The 16725-nt window shown below is 35.6% G+C and overlaps 1 protein-coding gene across 7 annotated transcripts in view; it reads left to right on the forward strand.

Annotated features, from left to right (window-relative positions):
* WNK1 (WNK lysine deficient protein kinase 1) overlaps positions 1-16725 on the forward strand; it is a 148462-nt gene that overhangs the window by 69838 nt on the left and 61899 nt on the right. For all 7 annotated transcript variants that reach the window (XM_077759218.1, XM_077759212.1, XM_077759214.1 and 4 more), the window contains exons 3-4: positions 3683-3903; positions 6164-6321. In XM_077759218.1, coding sequence (XP_077615344.1) covers positions 3683-3903; positions 6164-6321 — 379 coding nt within the window. The remainder of the gene's footprint in view (positions 1-3682; positions 3904-6163; positions 6322-16725) is intronic.

Genomic DNA, 16725 nt, shown 5'->3' on the forward strand with positions numbered 1-16725 from the left:
TCTCTGCCCCTTTCCTGCTCTCGCTCTCTCTCTCTCTCTCTCTCTCTCTCTCTCTCTCTCTCACACACACACACACACACACACACACACACACACAGAGTCTCTCTCAAAAAATAAACATTTTCTAAAAATATTTTTTAAAAAACGATACTCTGTCTCTCCCTCTGATTTTCTCCCCCACTTGCACGTGCACTCTCTCAAATTAAATAATTAATTAGTTAAATGGTAGATATTATGTGCATTTTATCTTAAACAAATAGGAAATACACTGTGTTGAATTTTCTCAAAAAAAAAAAAAAAACAGGTGGAACTATCAGTGTCTAACTCATGTTATGAAGCCAGAATAGCATTAATACCAAAACTTGATATATAGGAAAAGAAATTTTTTTCTATTGTTTCTTTTTCAAATATTTATTTATTTTTGAGAGACAGAGTGCATGGGAGAATGCCAGAGAGGGGGAGACAGAGGATCCAAAGTGGAAAGCGGGCTCTGTTCTGACAGCAGAGAGCCAGATGCAGGGCTTATACTCAGGAACTTAGATCATTACCTGAGCTGCAGTCAGTCCCTTAACCAACTGAGCTACTGAGCTATTTTTCAAGAGCAGTGTCCTTCATGAATATTGATGCAAAGGGCCTTTACAAAATAATAGCAAATTGGATCCAGCAATCACAATATATCCAGATCAAAGAGGGTATCACAAAATTGGTTTAACATTGAATTAATCTATGTTATTCACCACATTAACAGAATAAAGGAGAAAAGTCATATGATCATTTCAAAATATGTGGGAAAGTATTTGACAATTCAGTATCTGTTCGTGGCTAAAATTAATTCTTAGTCAAAATAGGAATAGTAGGGAGCTTCTTCAAACTGAGAAACCGCATCCATCAAAAAGCCTATAGCTAGTGTCGAACTTAACTATTTCCCCTGAGATGAGGAACAAAAGCAAGAACGCTTTTTTTTGACCACTTACATTCATTGTTTTAGAGGCTCACCCATTGCAATAAGGCATAAATACAGGGAAAACTAGTATTACAGGCATAAAGATTGGAAAGGAAGAAATAATACCATTGCCCTTGATTGTAGATTACATAATTGTTAACATAGAAAATTCCAGTGATTCTAAACAGATGTAATGAAGTGAAGAGATAAGTTAAGATATGGTTACCTATTTTATTGGATGACTGGGTAGCTCAGTCGGTTGAGCGTCCGGCTTCGGATCAGGTCATGATCTCATAGTTTGTGGGTTCGAGCCCTGTGTTGGCTCTGTGCTGACAGCTCAGAGCCTGGAGCCTGCTTCAGATTCTATGTCTCCCTCTCTCTCTGCCCCTCCCTTGCTCATGCTCTCTCTCTGTCTCAAAAATAAATAAACTACAAAAAAAATTTTTTTTAAAGGTATAGTTACCTATTTTGTATACTGGATCATTTTATAAATGATAATGATACTTGATCATTTTATGAATGATACAGACTCAACTTATCCCCAAAATTTTATTAAAGAATTTTTCAATTATACAGAAAAGTTGAAAGAATTACACAATAACATTGTTTAAGATAAAATGCACATACATATATTCACTCCCTAGATTCTGTAGTTTATTAACTTGCTGTATTTACTTTACCATATATCTCTATCTGATCATTCCCCTATCTTAATTTTGTTCATTCCAAAATAAGTTGTAGTATCAGTAATGTTTTGTGTATAAACACTTAAGTGCTCATTTCATTAAAGTTCTCATACTGTATTTATATGCTTTGTTTTTCCTTACGGTGAAATTTAAATATAGAGAAAAGTGTAATCATAATGGTGTCTTCTGTGAGTTTGGACAAAGGCATTCACTCATGCAGTCAAAACTCTACTAAGGTATAGAACATTATTATTTTAGTAAATGCCTTTATGACTCTTCCTAGGCAGCCCTGACTCACCCACTAGAGGTAACTATTTTCAATATTTGTTTAAACCATAAAACCAACTTTCACCATTAGTTTTCTTTGATTACCTCGTCCAAATGAAGTGGAATTTCATTTCAGTTCTTGTATCAGCTTTTTAGTTAAAACCTCCTTGTGTGTGTGTTTTGTTTTTTTTTTTTAAAGCAGTTGCTGTGGAGATTGTGTTTATATTTGTAACTTTTCATAATAAAGTTTGGGTTGATACTGTACAATTTCAAGTAAAGGAACCTTACACAGATAAAGTTTTAGTTATCCATGATACTTGTTTTTTATGCTATAATTTTGATGTATACTACTTTTACATATTCTATAGAACCTATACTACAGTGTTATAAATTGTCCTTTAATTAGCCATACATATTTTAAAGATTACCTGAGGCTAATGTAATCTTTTATATCTTCATACTTCTCCTGAATATTTTCAGAAAAAAAGCCAGTCCACAATCTTTATCTTTCCTGCAGTGAGTAGCATCAGAAATCTCTGTTCCATTCTTTTAGCATTAGCTGGGCTGCTTGGAATCTGCTGCTCTACATATACCTATTTCAGAATTCAGCTAGAGATTTGGGCAGAATGAAGATGCAGGATTTGGGGCTTCTCTTCTATACCACACTTCTGGGATTTCCCTCCTTTACTTTCTAGATCTCTGCGTCTACTGGAGCTCTCTGTGGTGATGAAAATGTTCTATATCTGTACTGTCCAGATGGTAGCCACTTGACACATGTGGCTGTTGATTACTTGAAATGTGGCTACTGCTGCTGGAAAATAGAATTTTTAATTTTAATTAATTTATATTTAAATATATTCACATTTATGTAGTGAATACTATATTGATCAGACTGTCATTATGGAAAGTTCTGTTGGACAGCATTATTCTAGCTGCTGTGGTCATCTTAAACTCTGTCCTCCCATTCCTCAGCTAATAAGGCTATATAGGCTTCTATTTTGATTTGAGCTGACCTACGGAGTCAGGCTGGAGCCTTTCCTCAACTAAGAAGATTTAGAAAATAGGAAGCTCAAGCAGTGCTTTTTTTCCCTAATGTGAACTCCCTTCCAATTTATGCCAGATTTTGATTGCTCTCCAGAACCTTGAAGTAGGTGTCTTTTGTATATTTTTACTACAGTTTATAATTGCTTCTGAATTATTCCACCATTTACCAGAAGTCAAACTCTACCCCTTAACTTTTATTTTTTATTTGTATCACTGTTGTTTATTTTTCTACCTCTTAACTTTGAAGTTACTTTAGTGACCCAATTTTAAGGAATTCATTTTTTGTGCATTGTTATTAGAATTCACTTTTCAGGGGCGCCTGGATGGCTTAGTCGGTTAAGCATCCAACTTTCACTTAGGTCATGATCTCGTGGTTCGTGGGTTCGAGCCCCGCGTCGGGCTCTGTGCTGACTGCCAGCTCAGAGCCTGGAGCCTGTTTCAGAGTCTGTCACTCCCTCTCTCTCTGACCCTCCCCTGCTCACACGTCTCTCTCTCTTTCTCTCTCTCCTAGAAATAAATAAAATTTAAAAAAAAAAAAAAAAAAAGAATTCATTTACCAACCACTTAATATCATCCTTTCCCCTTTAACTTTGCTAAAAGTATCACTAACCTTTAAGGTTACTGAATCTTAATATTGTAAACTTGATATTCCCATCTCAGATATGCTAGAATTTAATGGAATTCTTCAAAGCAGTTACCTCATATCATTGATAACCTGTTTGGTATACTTTGCTTTTTCTAGGTATCTGAAAAGGTTTAAGGTGATGAAGATCAAAGTTCTAAGAAGCTGGTGCCGTCAGATCCTAAAAGGACTTCAGTTTCTTCATACTCGAACTCCACCTATTATTCACCGAGATCTTAAGTGTGACAACATCTTTATCACTGGCCCTACAGGCTCAGTCAAGATTGGAGACCTAGGTCTGGCAACCCTGAAGCGGGCTTCTTTTGCCAAGAGTGTGATAGGTATGTTTCAGGTGTACCTTGCATCCTAGCTGGGTTTCTGATACTCCTTTTATTTAGAAACCTGACCTTCTCAGGTTTTATTATGTGAAATAAACCTTTAGAAATTCATAGCTTGAACTCAGAAAGTGATCAGTTATTATGAGACGTGGAGTTCTCTGTATGTGTCTAGAATCATCTTGAAGACTAACAGTGGTTTGTAAAATTATGTGAAGTGAACTTTGTTGACAAAACCTTATGTAACTATCATTCTTATTGGACTGTCCTGTTGATACTTAGTATTATATACTTATTTATATAATAAATATAGAGTTACTCAAAAGAAACTGAATTTATATATAGTTTAGTTTCTAAAAAAAAGTATTAGATACATATTATTCAAAAGTATCAACCTGTTAAGACTTAATTTTAAAAGGGGAAAATAAGAGTTATTCTGAAAGCTTGGTTTTCTCAAATTTTTTCTTACAGCTAGCTAGCTTCAGAACATCTATCTGAAACAGGGCTTTTTTTCACCCTTAGTAGTATTTGGGGTTGGATAGCTCTTTGTTGTAAGGGCTTTCTTGTGCATTGTAAGATTATTTAAATGATGTCAGGAGCACACCCCTTTTAAGCTCGTGTGACTCCCCTCTCCCCTGCAGCCAGTTGTTAACATCAAAAATGTCTCTGGACATTGCAAAATGTCCCCTGGTAACAAAATCGCCTCCTTGTTGAGAATCACTGACCTAAAGAACAAGGCTGCCCTTTCAGACTTTCAACTATATGTTAGAGATTTGCAGCTGGAAAAATAATTTAATGCTTATTATTTTGATAAGATTTCACTCTCTGAAGAGGACATGAGATTTTTAACACTTGAAATCACATACACTTTATTCTCCCTCGCAAAGGTGGTGACAACAAGGAAACCATTAATTTTTAAGTGGGCTAGAATTTTATGTATTTATAAGAAAACCATATAACACCAGTAATGTGTACATTCTTATAAACTAGTGTTCTCTTTAGAGGGAACCTGGGTGGCTCAGTCAGTTAAATGTCTAACTTCAGCTCAGGTCATGATCTCACAGTTCATGAGTTCCAGCCCTGCATCTGGCTCTGTGTGACAGCTCAGATCCTGGAGCCTGCTTCAGATTCTGTGTCTCCCTATCTTTCTGCTCCTCCCCAGATCGTGCTCTGTCTCTGTCTTCTCTCTCTACCCACCCCCATCTCTCTCTCTGTCTCTCAAAAATAAATATAAAAAAAAATTATAAAAACAGCAGATTAATAAGAATTAGAAAAGAGTTACTTAAAGCTGAATTTCCTTTTTGCCATGTTACAGGAAAAGGAAAAACATTTCTTTGATACTTTTTAGCACCTTAAACATCTCTGACCTAGGAGAGGGTTGGGTTTTGTTTTTTGTTTTTCTTTTTTGCTTAAATCATGTGCCTGTTACTGGAAATATCCTATAATTTGAGGTATCCAGAATTAATTTCTTTGGAAACATTAGAAAACCTGGTCTATGGAATCACACATGCTATGCTCATAACTCCGTCTGTGTTTGAGTGTATTTGGTTTTTGCCTGTAAGATGTCCCTCACTATATTTCTTGTATCTGCAATAGGCTTATTTGTATACTGCAGGTGGTATGGTAAGTATGTGAAGAAAGGGGCTCTGGTGAGTGGCCTTTATAAGACAATTACACTTTATTTTATTCTTTTAAAAAACATTGAGTATTGGATTTTTCACTGCAAGGTCACCTTAAAAAGGGAAACTGATTAGGTGAATGTTAATGGCAAAAAAATTAGCTGTAAATATGATCCTTGCAGCTGTCCTACAGTAGGGGGCAGACAAGTATTTTGATCTTTTTTTAACCATCCTGTCTTACTGGTAGATAGTATATCTTTATTTCTTAATAGTCTCTTACCTTTTCCTTCTGTTTGTTTTCATGATGAGTTACATCAATTTATCTCATATTCAAGTCTCTATTTTGACATTGTATAACATTAATCCATTTGGAACAGTAAATAGACACTTGACCCTGTTCCAGTTTCTTTTATGAAGGCCATGCAGCAGAAGATGTAGAAGATTATTTGGTGGGACAGACTAAGAGTTTCTTCCTCCTCCCTGCTCCTGCCACTCTATTGTCCCTTCCCTTCCCTCCTCCCCTCCCCTCCCCTCCCCTCCCCTCGGCTTTCTTCTGTCTCACAGGTCAACCCCTCTGCTTCTCCTCCAGGTGAGTAACATCTGTAGCTTCTGCTCACATTAAGTCTGAATTGTTCTTTTAATTTAAGGTACCCCAGAGTTCATGGCCCCTGAGATGTATGAGGAAAAATATGATGAATCTGTTGATGTTTATGCTTTTGGGATGTGCATGCTTGAGATGGCCACATCTGAATACCCTTACTCAGAGTGCCAGAATGCTGCGCAGATCTACCGTCGAGTGACCAGTGTAAGTCTTCCCCTAAATGATGAATGAGCTTAAGTCACATCTGAAAAGGAATGCCAAGCTGGATAACATCCAGCCATGCAAAAGGGAACAATGGTAGAAAGCACACTCAGTTGTTAGGAGAAGAGGGAGTTGAAGGACTTTATTTCTGCTGATTTAGTGAAAGCAAAAATAAAGATTAAAGAGTACCAGTATATTCTGGATACTCCTTGTATTCATTTAAACCTTTTTTTTTTTTTTTTTGAGATATATTGTGTTTAAAAATACTGTCATTACTAGTTTTCAACCCCCCTATTTATTCATCTAAGTTCTCATTCCTTCCCACCATAAAAGGTTTTATCTGAGTTAAAAAGTAGTGCTCTTAAGTTGCTTTGTTCACAGACTTTTCCTTAAATGTTTTAAAATTGATTCATGAATTTATTAAATCATTTTTAAGTACCACAGGTTTTAAGGCCTAACAGTAATTTCTAGATCATCTAATACCCTAACTTATTAAGATACTTCAACCCGTTATATTGGCTTAAAGTCAGTGTTCAAAATAGGGTCCATCAAGGTCCATGGAAAATATTTTACTATTATGTCTCTCTTTTTTTAAATGTTTTATTTTTTTTGAGAGAGAGAGAAAGAGAGAGTAAGCGAGCAGGGGAGGCACAAAGATAGACACAGAATCCGAAGCAGACTCCAGACTGTCATCACAGAGCCTAATGTGGGTCTTGAACCCACGAACTGTGAGATCATGACCTGAGTCAAAGTTGCACGCTCAACCAACTGAGTCACCCAGGCACCCTTGTTAATATCTCTTAATCTACAACTATTTTATTCCCTACTTTCTTTTTCTCAGGCTGGGTGAGAGCGAGAGAAAGTAGTAAATGTAGTTAGTTTAGCCTTCAGATAATTCTGAATATGTATCCTGATCACATTTCTACAGTTTTGCCCTTAGAAAGTTCATCTGCTTTGCCTCTTAGAGGTCTATCTATGAATTTCAATTTCAAGTTTTTATTATTATTATTCCTCTTTCTTCCTCCAGTGCCTAATAATTTACACCATCCCTTTCTCCTTTGACGTTAAGATGGGCCATTTACTGGGTGGTTCCCCCCTGTATTTTATTTAGAATTCTTGAAACCTCAGGAAGTATATTTGATTTCTTGGTTTTTTTACTCACTACTTCCTATTTATCAGGTTCTTGGTTCAAAATAACTCTTAGATATAAGCCTTCTTCATTCCCATTGTCAGAACTCTGATACCTTAACTTCACATCTTACACTATCATCCCAAAGTAATTAACATTATGAATTTGTTTTTCTACTTCACTTGAACTAGTTGAACTTTTTTGTTGTTTCTTTTTGGTATAAGGAACTTATATGGTAGCAGTTTGCTTGTGAAAGCATGTAGAAATTCTTACTATCTTTACTATTCCTCACTTTTATCTAACCACCTTTTTTAAGTCAAGCCAGTTCTCTCTTTATTGTCTTGCACATATGCTATATCCTTCCCTTTTTTCCCTGTCCACTTGTACGCGCTCTTCTGCTATCCACTCATTCTTATTCCGTATTTAACAGACTCCCCTGACAAAATTTTTTCTGATGAGCCTCTCTGCATAATGATTTTTGCCTTCTCTGAGCTGAGCTTCTCAACTGATCGGAATCATAGTTTTATTTGTAATTGATTATTTTACTTATGAGTTCAAAAATTGAATTAATAAAGCATTTAAAATGGTGCTCAGTGTTATATATAAGTACTTGCTGTTTATTTTTATTACTTTATATTATTCTTTAAAATTTGTAATCTTTATATAAAGTATTTCTTTATTCTTATCTTTAGTAGTTTTTAGTATCTTTTAGTATCCCATATATAAGATAAGTCTCAAATGCAAATACATGTGACATTTTCTGAATCCCTGCTACATGCCAAGTACAGAGTAATTAAAGATGAATAACATACATATTCCCTGTCTTCAGAAAACTAGCTCTAATAAGAAAGATCAATGTGTAAGCAAACAGTTGTATGATACAAACAATTGTATCATATACAGTATGATGATAATAGCTTATTGGCTGTTTGTAGGTCTTTTTTTCCTTCGGAAAAATTCCTATTCAGATCCTTTGCTCTTTATTTATTTTTGAGGGTGGTGTGGGGAGGGGCAGAGAGAGAGGGAGACACAGAATCTGAATCAGGCTCCAGGCTATGAGCTGTCAGCGCAGAGCCCGATGCAGGGCTCAAACTCACAAACTATGAGATCATGACCTGAGCCAAAGTCAGACACTCAACCGACAGAGCCACCTAGGTTCTCCTTTTGCTCATTTTCTCAGTTAGTAAAAGGTGAAAGATTTATGCGATCTGAAGAGAAACCAGACTATTCATTTTCTCAGTTAGGATAATTGAGTTGTACAAGTTCTTTTTTTTTTTTTAATTTTTTAAAAATGTTTTTTTATTTATTTCTGAGAGACAGACAGTGTGAGCAGGGGTGGAGGGAGGGGGTCAGAGAGACAGGGAGACACAGAATCTAAAACAGACTCCAGGCTCTGAGCTAACTGTCAGCATAGAGCCCGACTCGGGGCTCGAACCCACGAACTGGAGATTATGACCTAAGCCGAAGTCGGATGCTTAACCAACTGAGCCACCCAGGCGCCTCTGTACAAGCTCTTTGTATATTCTAGATAGAAGTCCTTTTTGAGATAGATGATTTCCAATTATTTCTCCCATTCTGTCAGTTGTCTTTTCATAATAGTGTCACTATCTTACTAGTACCCTTTGAGATACAAAAGTTTTTCATTTTGATGAAATCGGTTTATATGTTTTATCTTTTGTTTTGCTCATGCTTTTGATGTCATACCTGAGAATCCACTGCCAAGTCTCAAGTCATGAACATTTAGTGTTTTCTTTTGGGAATTTTATAGTTTTATAGTTCTTACAATTAAATTAGATCTTTAATTCATTTTGAGTGTGTTTTTGTATGTGGTGGCATGAGGTAAGGGTTTTAACTTGGTTTATTTGCTTGTGACAACTATCCAGTTGTCCCAGCACCATTTGTTGAAAAGACTACTCTTTCTCCATTGAATGGTTTCACCCTTGCTGAAAATCAGTTAACCATAGGCACATGGGTTTATTTCTGGACTCTCAGTTCAGTTCCATGTATCAGTATGTCTTGATTACCATTGCTTTGTCGTAGTAAGCTTTGAATTGGTAAGTGTGAGTCCTTCTATTTATTCTTCAAGTTTTGGCTCTTCTTGGTCTTTTGTAACTATGTATAAATTTTAGAATCAGCTTGTTAATTTTTACAATTCAGCTGAAATGCTGATACATACAGCATTGAATGTATAGATAAATTTGGAGAATATTGCATCTTGACCATACTGAGTCTTCTGGTTCATTAACATGGGATGTTTATCCAATTACTTAGGTCTTTTGTAATTTTTTCCCAGTGGTATTTTATAGTGTTCGGAGTATAAGTCTTATACTTCTTTTATTAAGTTTATTCTTGAGAAGTGTGTGTAGGAGGGCGCTATTATAAATGGAATTGAATTTTTATTTTAATTTTTGATTATTTATTACAAATACTATTGGTTTTGCATATTGATTTTAAATCTAACAAGCTTACTGAATATATTAATTCTAATAGTTTTTTAGTAGATTGCTTAGGGTTGTCTGTATACAAGATCACTTGATCTGCACATATAGCTCTTAAAAAATACAAGGCTAGGCAAGTGTGGGTGTATGCTTTACTTGTAAGAGAGAATTGGAAAAAAAGGCTGACTCTTAGTTTAATGAACAGAATTTCAGGATAATGTTGAAAAAGCAAAAGACTGGGTAAGAGTTGGCTTCTGGGAATTTTCTAATGAGAAAAAAGAGAACTGTCTCTTGATATGTCAGATTCCATTCCCGTTATATTTATACAGTCTGTGTATGTGAGAAGATGAACACATAATTCTCAACTTTTTCAGTGAAATAACCAATAAGTGTTTATTTTTAAAAATTAACTATGAGAATAATAAATCTCATAAATTATAAGTTACTTTTATGTTTTTACTTTTCCTAAGAGTACTTTGCCCTTTAAATTGGCTTGGATTTTATTTCCTTTCATTAACTCTCCTGATTTTGCTAGAAATGACAGAATAGTTGACAGATTAAAATACTGAATTAAAACAAATCTGAACCACCGAATTGTTTTGATAGGTCTTGTATAAATCCTTATTTGGATTCAAATATGTGAATTTATTTTATTAAATCTAATATTGCATTAAAGTTACCTCACCAGATCTACTCATATTAATTTTTTAAACCTAATTTTATTTTCTTTTTTTAAGTTTATTTATTTTGAGAGAGGGCATGTGTGTGTGCAGGGGGAGGCCACAGAGAGGCGGGGAGAGAGCAGGCTCCACTCAGTGCAGAGCCCAACTTGGGGCTCAGACTCACTAAACCATGAGATCATGACCTGAGCCAAAGTCAAGAGTTGGATGCTTAGCGAACTAAGCCACCCAGATGCCCATTAAATCTAATTTTCAAGGAAGAGTTGAGAGTTGGGGTATAGAGAGACACAGGAAACTATATATACCTGAAATGTTAGGTGGTTCACCAAGTATTTGATAGTTTTCAGGGGCGATTATAACAAAGTACTACAAACTAGGTGATTTAAACCAGAAATTTATTGTCTCACAATTTTGAGACCAGAAGTCCAAAATCAAGGTTTTAGCAAAGTCATGCTCTCTCTGAAACATGGAGGAGAAAACTTTTCATTGCCGCTTACCTTTTCATGGTTTGTCAGCAATCCTTGGCATTCGTTGGCTTGTATCTGCAGCATTTCAGTCTCTGTCTCACATGTTCTCCTCTCCTCTGTCTGTGACTCCTCTTCTTATAAGGACACCAGTCAGATTGTAAGGGCCCACCAGACTCCAGGATGACCTCATCTTTACTAATTACAATTGCAGGGATCCTATTTTCTTTCTCCCCTCCCCTCCCCCAACCCCTCCTCCTTCCCTTCCCTTTCTTGTTTATTTATTTTGAGAGAGAGAGAAAGCTCTAGTCAGGGAGGGGCAGAGAGAGAGAAAGCTCTAGTCAGGAAGAGGCAGAGAGAGGTGGGAGTGGGGGAGGGAGAGACTCTCAGGCAGGCTCCACTGCTGTCAGCACAAAGACCGGCAGTGGTGCTCAAACCCATGAACCGAACCCACGAACCTGAGCTGAAGTCAGATGCTTAAACCACCTGAGCCTGGTAACTAACTGTCTGGGTTTTAACTGTTTCTTCCCCTTCAACAATGATCCTATTTAAATAAGGTCACATTCTGAGATACTGAAGTTAGAATTCATATCTTTTTTTTTTCTTTTTTTTTTAAGAGAGAGTGAGCGAGCAGGGGAAGAGGGGCAGAGGGAGAGAGAAAATCTTAACCAGGCTCCACACTTAGCACAGAGCCTGATGTGGGGCTTGATCCCAAAATCCTGGGATTATGACCTGAGCTGAAATCAAGAATTGGATACTCAACCAGCTGAGCTACTTAGGCAGCCCAGTATTTTAACATATCTTTTGAGAGGACACAGCTCAACCTGTAATAGTTCATGGCTTCATCCAACAAATATTTAGGTCTGCTTTCTTTGTTCCAGACTTTTTTCTGGATACTCGGTATTAAATATTCTTGTTAAGTAAAACCTGAATCTTTGTCTCTTAAGAACTTATTAGGGGAAGAAACAGTTAAGCCCAGACAGTTAGTTACCATATGGTATAAAAACAATTACTCTAGGGATAGGTACTTAATGTAAGCATGTAACAGTGGTGCCTAATTGAGTTTGGACAGGTTGGGGAAATGATTAAAAAGGGAGAGACTAAGATAGTATTATGTGTGAGAAATCTATATATTTGTATGTCTGTAGAGTTTGGAAGCAGGAAAAGAAAAACAAAGGACAATAAATAAGAGGAAAAGAGAGCTTAGACTATACTCCAGCATTCAAGGAACCATTGTAGCACTTTACAACTGGGTAGTTTTAATAAGATCAGACTTAAATTTTAAATAAAAAAACAATTATTCTGGCTCCAGAGTACACAATGGATTTATGAAGAAAGACTAGAAGCTGAAAACCCTGTCAAGAGGCTGTTGGAGTAATCTGAAGGAATGACTGATAGATTAGGATTTGCAGTAGAGAGTGAATGGATAAAAGGTTTATTTTCTTTATGAATTAGAATTCAGTTAAGCTAAGTTCTTTTTGACTTACCATTTATGAAAATAAATATGGGATAAATAACCATTGTAAATATATATCCTCTTAAGAAAAGATGAATCTTGATCATTAAACTTGATGGGGCGCCTGGGTGGCTCAGTCAGTTAAGCATCTGACTTCAGCTCAGGTCATGATCTCATAGTTCATTGGTTCTCACAGTTCATTGGTTCGAGCCCTGCGTTGGGCTCTGTGCTGACAGCTCAGAGCCTGGAGCCTGTTTCAGATTCTGTGTCTCCCTCTCTCTCTGCCCCTCCCCACCTCAAGTTCTGTCTCTCTGTGTCTCAAAAATAAACATTTAAAAAACTTTTTTAAAAAATAAAAAAAAACTTCATTATGAGGTTAAATATATAATGTTAAATTTTCAGACTGTAAAATTTATAATCTGTATCTGGAATGATTTATATATGTTATTTACTAACTTACCACATATTATTACTTTTATTCATTCCATCCATTAAACCAGGGATTAATGAACTCCGATCGATGGGCCAGATCTAGCTTGTTGTACAGTGTACAACCCATGACTAAGAACAGTTTCCACATTTTAAGTGATTGGGGGGGGAATCAAAAGAAGAAAAAATATGTCATGTGAACATTTCAGCGTTCATAAATAAAGTAATAAAGCACAACCACACTTGTTTCTTTCTTTTTTTTTTTTAATATTTTTATTTATTTCTAGGAGAGAGAGACAGTATGAGCAGGGGAGGGTCANTTTCTGTATTATCTTTGTTTTCACACATTACAGTGCAGAGTAACTGGAACAGAATGTGTGTTCTGGAAAGCTTAAAATAGGTACTCTCTGGGCTCTTAACAGAAAAAGTTGTTGAGGGGCACCTGAGTGGCTCAGTCAGATAAGCCTCCAACTTCAGCTCAGGTTATGATCTCACTGTTACCAAGTTTGAGTTTGAGCCCTGTGTCGGGCTCTGTGTTGACAGCTCAGAGCCTGCAGCCTGTTTCAGATTCTGTGTCTCCCTCTCTCTCTGCCCCTCCCCCACTCACATTCTGTCTCTCTCAAAAATAATTAAACATTTAAAAAAATTTTTTTTAAAAAGAAAAGAAAAAGTTGTTGACTCCTATTGTAAACACGTCACCAGAGGTTAAAAATTCTCCACTGAAGCGTTCTGCAAGTAATTACTAACCTGTGAAAGTAATAATGTTCCTCTATTAGAATGCTGTTTACCTCTGTACTTACAGTAGACACAAGAATCTTCATACAAGCAGCCACTTAAATTATTAACTATAAAAATTTGTGGGGGTCTTTTATCTCAGAAGTGGAGCTATGGGTTGCCTGGGTGGTTCAGTCTTAAGTGTCCAACTCTTGACTTTGGCTCAGGTCATGATCTCACGGTTTGATCCCCAGTTTTTCAGTGGCCATACTTTTTAAGTATCGGCCTAAGAAATAACATCTTAAACCCAGTATTACTGCTTGAGGTGATCATTCTGGATTTTAAACACGAAGATTTATGAACCAATAACTTTTATTTACCTTACATCAGTGCTGAATGTTTTGATATCAAACAGACTAGATATGAAATATACATTAGACAGCCATATATTTAAACATTCTCTGCTATCTCTCAGCCATAGCAGCCTCTTTTCATGGTCTTGGAATATTTCTATGTTGAAATGGGGATAAATTTTGTTATGTACGCGCAGACCTTCTTTTTTTGTAGACTGCCGTTAGAGACACTGATAGGAATTGACTGGGCTGTCTCCATTATTTAGTGATAATTATCTCTGATTAATTTGCTAATTCACTTATTTCTCTAAATAAAGGTTAGTATTGCAAATGTTATGAGGGATGATGGAATTTTAGGGTTTTTTTTATATATAAAGTGAAGTATAAAAATAACTGCTATTTACAGAAATCAAGTTATAAAATTTATGATAGTACCAGTTTTTTTAAGTGTAAGTTTTATAGGTGGTCAATATTAAATTTTATCCTTGTTCTGTACCTAACCCAGAAAATATGATTAACTGATTAAAAATAACGACTGTGTAGGCTTAGTAGATGAAAAACATAGCTAACACTGTTGATTTTAAAAGTTTTTCACCAAAGACTCAGGGCTAAAACCAGTATTTTAGAGTTATATGGCTTCAGACTATTAGGCAGATCTACTGTTTGGCAGAAGCAGATTTACCATATGATCAGATAAAATTTTATATGTTATTTGATAAAAGTATAAAAATTAATTTGATTTTAAGGAAGGCATTTGAGACACTAAAAACAAATGTATCTTTATTTACAGATGTAGACTCTAGTTCAAAATCCCCTTCTTAAATGAGAGAAGTCTTTCACGTTAATTTAATAGAACCTAGAAAGACCAGTATCACTTTTCGCATTCTTCATATCTACCATTTTGATTTTTTTCCTTTCTTTAAGGTAAAATTCACGTACCATAAAAATTCATTTTAAAGTGTACAATTCTGTTTTTTAAATATATTCATACTGAACCTTTCCATCACCCCCAAAAAGAAATCCCATATCTATTAGCATTCACTCTCCATTTCCCCTTCCAACGAGCCCCTGGCAACTATTCATCCATCTACTTTAGATCTCTCTGGATTTGATTTGCCTGTTGTGGACATTTAATACAAATGAAATCATACAATATATAACCATTGTGTTACACTTTGTTTTTCTGTTTTGCCTTTTGTGTTGTGCTTTGACTTAGCATAATGTTCTGAAGGTTTATCCCTGTTGTAGCATGTATTAGCATTTTGTTCTTTTTATGACTGAATAATATTCCATTCTATGGATGGATATACCACATTTATTTCCCTTTAGTTCTACAGTTTCTTCCTCCTTCTCTTGTTAAACTGTCTGAATCTATAGCCACCCTCTCTTCTGGAGAGGGACTGCAGAACAGAAAGGATGAAATATATATTGTCTTAAAAGATTCTGTCTTAGAGCTTGATTTATCAAATCTTTGTACATACAGTATTGATACCATAGCATATGGCACATTGTAGGCACTTAGTAATCGTTTGAAAAATAAATGATTTAATTAATTAAAGAAATCCCAAATATAGTCAGTTAGACACTATGTAAGTTTGGGAGATTGAATTAACCTTGCAAAACAGGAATGAAACTTAAGGTCACCTTTGAAATATTAACAAAGCTATCCTAAAATGAAATTGAATAATAGCAAGTAGAAACTGATAACACATATAAAAGCAATATGTTTTCTATGATGGGTAAAACCATTTGGTACCAAACGAGCAGAAAACAAAATCTTTAAAAGTAGTCAAAATTCCAGGACAAGAAGTACATTTGAAAAAGTTATCTATCTATGTATTTTCCATCAATTATCAAATCTCATAGTTGTAATTTCTAAACAACTATTTTATAAGTAACTCTTTACATTATGAGACTAGGTCTGTATTTTGTTGAAGTGTTTCACTATAATTTTTACCCTATAATCACTCTCACTTTATTCTCTGAGATTTCATAGGGAAAACCGAATCATAAGTTCACTTGCTAGTACCTCAGACATTTCAGGACAATTCCTGATTCATGAGTCCTTTCTCATTGAGACCCATCATTTTCAGTTTTTAGAACTACAGGTTTCCCTCCCTGTCCACAAACAGAAAATTCTTTTGAAATCTTTTGTAAGCTGAAAAGGCATAAAAGTGAAGGAACAATTATTATTAATATACATTCATATTAAATTTTTTGAGTATTCTCAGATTCCAAAAAATCTTTTTAGGCTTTTCTAATACCATAGGATATATCTTGCTAACAAATGCATAAAATAATAAAGCGCACATGTTCACAGGCACAGTTTAAAGTTATGATGTCTTGCTGCTAAATGTAGCTCCTGGGGGAAGGAGCTCAGCCTTGCCACTCATGCTATGATGGCTCACCTGCAAAATAGGCCATGAACTCTATTTTTGGTTTTTTTCATAAAAGCAAAAATCCTTTTTGAATTTCTTTTGATTGGTGAAAACAGGTAGTAATGTAGGTAGGTATTTCATAAAAGCAAAGTGATGTGGGGCACCTGGGTGGCTCAGTCGGTTGAGTGACTCTTGATTTCGGCTCAGGTCATGATCTCATGTTTGTTGAGTTCAAGCCCTGCATCGGGCTTGGAGCTGAGTGTGGAGCCTGCTAGTGATTCTCTGTCTTCTCTGCCTCTCTCCTGCTCATGCTCTCTCCCTAAAAAAAAAAAAAAAAAAAAAAAAAAGAAAAAAAAAAAAAAAAGG

The sequence above is a fragment of the Crocuta crocuta genome, unplaced genomic scaffold, assembly GCF_008692635.1.
Source record: "Crocuta crocuta isolate KB4526 unplaced genomic scaffold, BGI_CrCroc_1.0 scaffold72, whole genome shotgun sequence".
Lineage (NCBI taxonomy): Eukaryota > Metazoa > Chordata > Mammalia > Carnivora > Hyaenidae > Crocuta > Crocuta crocuta.